This window comes from Sphaeroforma arctica (assembly GCF_001186125.1).
Source record: "Sphaeroforma arctica JP610 unplaced genomic scaffold supercont1.184, whole genome shotgun sequence".
NCBI lineage: Eukaryota > Ichthyosporea > Ichthyophonida > Sphaeroforma > Sphaeroforma arctica.
The window spans coordinates 117,384-120,723 of NW_014040374.1; the positions used below are offsets into that span (position 1 = coordinate 117,384).

The 3,340-nt window shown below is 43.8% G+C and overlaps 1 protein-coding gene across 1 annotated transcript; it reads right to left on the reverse strand.

Annotated features, from left to right (window-relative positions):
- Positions 1–509: 509 nt before the first annotated feature.
- Positions 510–666, reverse strand: SARC_03573 (hypothetical protein; the record flags this gene model as incomplete). The annotated part of the gene is made up of 1 exon (XM_014302639.1): positions 510–666. A coding segment is annotated over one exon (157 nt), but the record flags the coding sequence as incomplete, so codon positions are not given.
- Between the last annotated feature and the right edge of the window lie 2,674 nt (positions 667–3,340).

Below are 3,340 nucleotides of genomic sequence, written 5' to 3' on the forward strand. Positions count from 1 at the left end.
TTATGTTCATATATAGAATCAGCGACCATTATATTCTCGAACCGAACCTGCTAGAGGTCCAGAATCACACGTACATGCCGCATAGTGTTAAAGCGAATACTTGACACTCTCTAAGCCAACTTACATTCTAACGCACGTTTTCCATGCGAAAAAGAGATGAGCAACGCGTATGAGACTATAATAATCTCAACAGAAACAGATGGAAGGCCAAATTACACCGGCCTCTAGTTCAGTAAGAACGCATATATCTCGACTTTCATATACGTAACGTTTTGGTCAACATCGTCGGTATATGAGAAGAATCGGGTGGACAGAAGCACATGTTTACTATAACCTGCAACAGGAACAGTTGAATGCCCAGAATCACGTTGGCCACCCACGCCGTGACTAAGCATATACTTACACGCGCATGTACGTGCATGGTACATTGTACAACACACACAAGCGCATGTACATGTATGGTACATGCTATTACACACATTGAGGATAAGGAACCACTTCAGCAGTACTTACGTGACTACAATAACCTGGAACAGGAACAGCTGAATGCCCAGAACCACGCTGGCCACCCACGCAGTGACTATGTAGCGCTTGAACCGTTTGTGTGGCGACAGCTGTGGGGGCATTTGCGGCTGACCTTCCTTTGCCCTTCGCGAGGAGACTATACTGTGAAGTATGGAAGAAAAAATAGTTGGTTGCTATGGAAACAATACTGCACAGTAAAAGATGAACGATAAAACAATTGGTTGCTATGAAGACAATACCGGACAGTATAAGATGAGAGAGAGAAAAACCGGTTGCTATGGAGGCAATACTGGACTAAAAAATGAAAAGAGAAAAAACAATTGGTAGGTAGGTCTAGTGGCGTTCTAGTGGTGACGCCAATAGATTCCGAACCCATTTCTTGGGACAGGCGGTGTATCTAAGTGACGGCTTGAGATTGTGGGCGAAATGTTGCCGATATAGATGTACGCAGGGGGCTCTTCCCATACTGCCACTAGAATGCGGGACAACAGTTCACAGGAATATGCAATACGAGTAGGTAAACGTAATTAAACGCAGGAAAAAAGTAGGTAAACATAATGAAATGAAGACAAGCATAGGTAAACATGAGCAGACAACCATCCTCGGTTGACAGCCAAGCACAACTACACGCGGGATCCGGTGCAGACCCAAGAGTGGACTCTGATCTCTATGATAGACTCTAGGTGAGCAAATGCCGTAGACAGTAAGTCTATGATTATTCCAAAGAGTGGGTGTGCTGGTTGCAAGCGGGATCTAAGTGTTGTGTGCAGGATTAGATATCTAACTTACCTAACGGACGGCATTTGTCGTACCACCCGGTGACCCGAGCATCCATGTGAAAGCGTTGCATTGATGTGCGTTAACGTTCAAACGTTTATTTCTATGCACGGCACACAGCAGTCGTATGACTGCCATTGTGTGTGGTACTACCTGACACTTCTGTGAACTTGAAAACACACCACAGATAACACTTGAAACAACCCCTCGCATACTGATAGGCATCACAGACAACGATTGAAACGGAATCCCACATACTGATAGCAATCATATACAGCACATACTTGTAGTAATCATAGACAACGATTGAAACGGAATCAATAGGAATCACGTACAGCACTTGTTTACAGGAATCATAAGACAGCGATTGGAACAGAATCGCACATACCAATAGCAATCATATACAGCACTTATTTATAGCAATCATAGTTAACGATTGTAACAGAATCACACATACTGATCAATCATATACAGCACATAATTATAGTAATCATATACAGCACATAATTATAGTAGTCATATACAGCACATAATTATAATAATCATATACAGCACTTATTTATAGTAGTCATAGACAACGGTTGGAACAGAATCACACATACTGATAGCAATCATATACAGCACATACTTATAGTAGTCATAGACAACGGTTGGAACAGAATCACACATACTGATAGCAATCATATACAGCACTTATTTATAGCAATCATAGACAACGATTGCAGAATCACACATCCTGATCAATCATATACAGCACATAATTATAGTAATCAGATACAGCACATACCTATAGTAGTCATAGACATCGGTTGGAACAGAATCACACATACTTGTAGGCATTGATGGTTGGTAGCAGGCTGACCGAGCACAGCAGGGCAAACAGATTGACGGCAATCAGACTAGTAGAGCTCACAGCAAACAAAATCATCAGCTCTGATGGCAGGCCGTCGTCCAGTTCCATTTGGACGTAGGCTTCCTGGGGTGGGAGGGGATGGATGGAGATGATAAGTGATCAGTGTGAGGGGTGTTGGTAGGTATTGTGGATGGTAAGAGTGCGACATAGCGATATGTTCGATGTGGGTGGGTACAAGGCAGTTGTAGAGGATCAGTGTGAGGGGTGTTGGTAGGTATTATGGATGGTAAGAGTGCGACATAACGATATGTTCGATGTGGGTGGTATAACGCAGTTGTAGAGGATCAGTGTGAGGGGTGTTGGTAGGTATCATGGATAGTAAGAGTGCGACATAGCGATATGTCCGATGTGGGTGGGTATAAGGCAGTTGTAGAGGGTCGGTGAGGTAGAGCCACTTTGAATATTGATTGAGTACCAGTGTACAACCTAGGGTTTTAGGGTCTTAACCCCTAAAACATCATCTTGCATATAGCTGGTAGGTACGCACTGCCTCTTTTTGGTGACACTTGGATGTCAGAGGGCATTCCAAGTTCACGTGTCCGAGATTTGGAAGCAAGGACAAACACTTCAAACCTGATGGCCGACTACCACGCACAACACAACGGGTTATATGCCTCTTCAACGGGTCTAAACCGGTCAGCAGCCCTCGACCCGGAACCAATCCAGAGCCAATATGTTTAAGAAATGCAGACAGGTAGCTAGTACAACAATAAACAAGCGCATACATACTTACTACGCCCCCAGTAGACTCTACACACAAAGAAGGTCTCTCCCCCACAGATCAACAGCAAGCACTTCAACACCTGACTGGGACGAACAGATCAGCTGGGACTGCTGTGGGGCGAGACACTATTGGCGGAGACAATTAGAGGTGACGGGAACACCCATCCCTTGGAGCGTATCTACTTGTCAATCGGCAGTCAAACAACAGAAGCAGAACTATACTAATACAAATAATAGGGAATACCCATCCCTTGGAGCGTATCTACTTGTCAATGGGCAGACAAGCAACAGAAAGAGAACTATACTAATACAAATAATAGGGAACACCCATCCCTTGGAGCGTATCTACTTGTCAATGGGCAGTCAAACAACAGGAGCAGAACTATACTAATACAAATAATA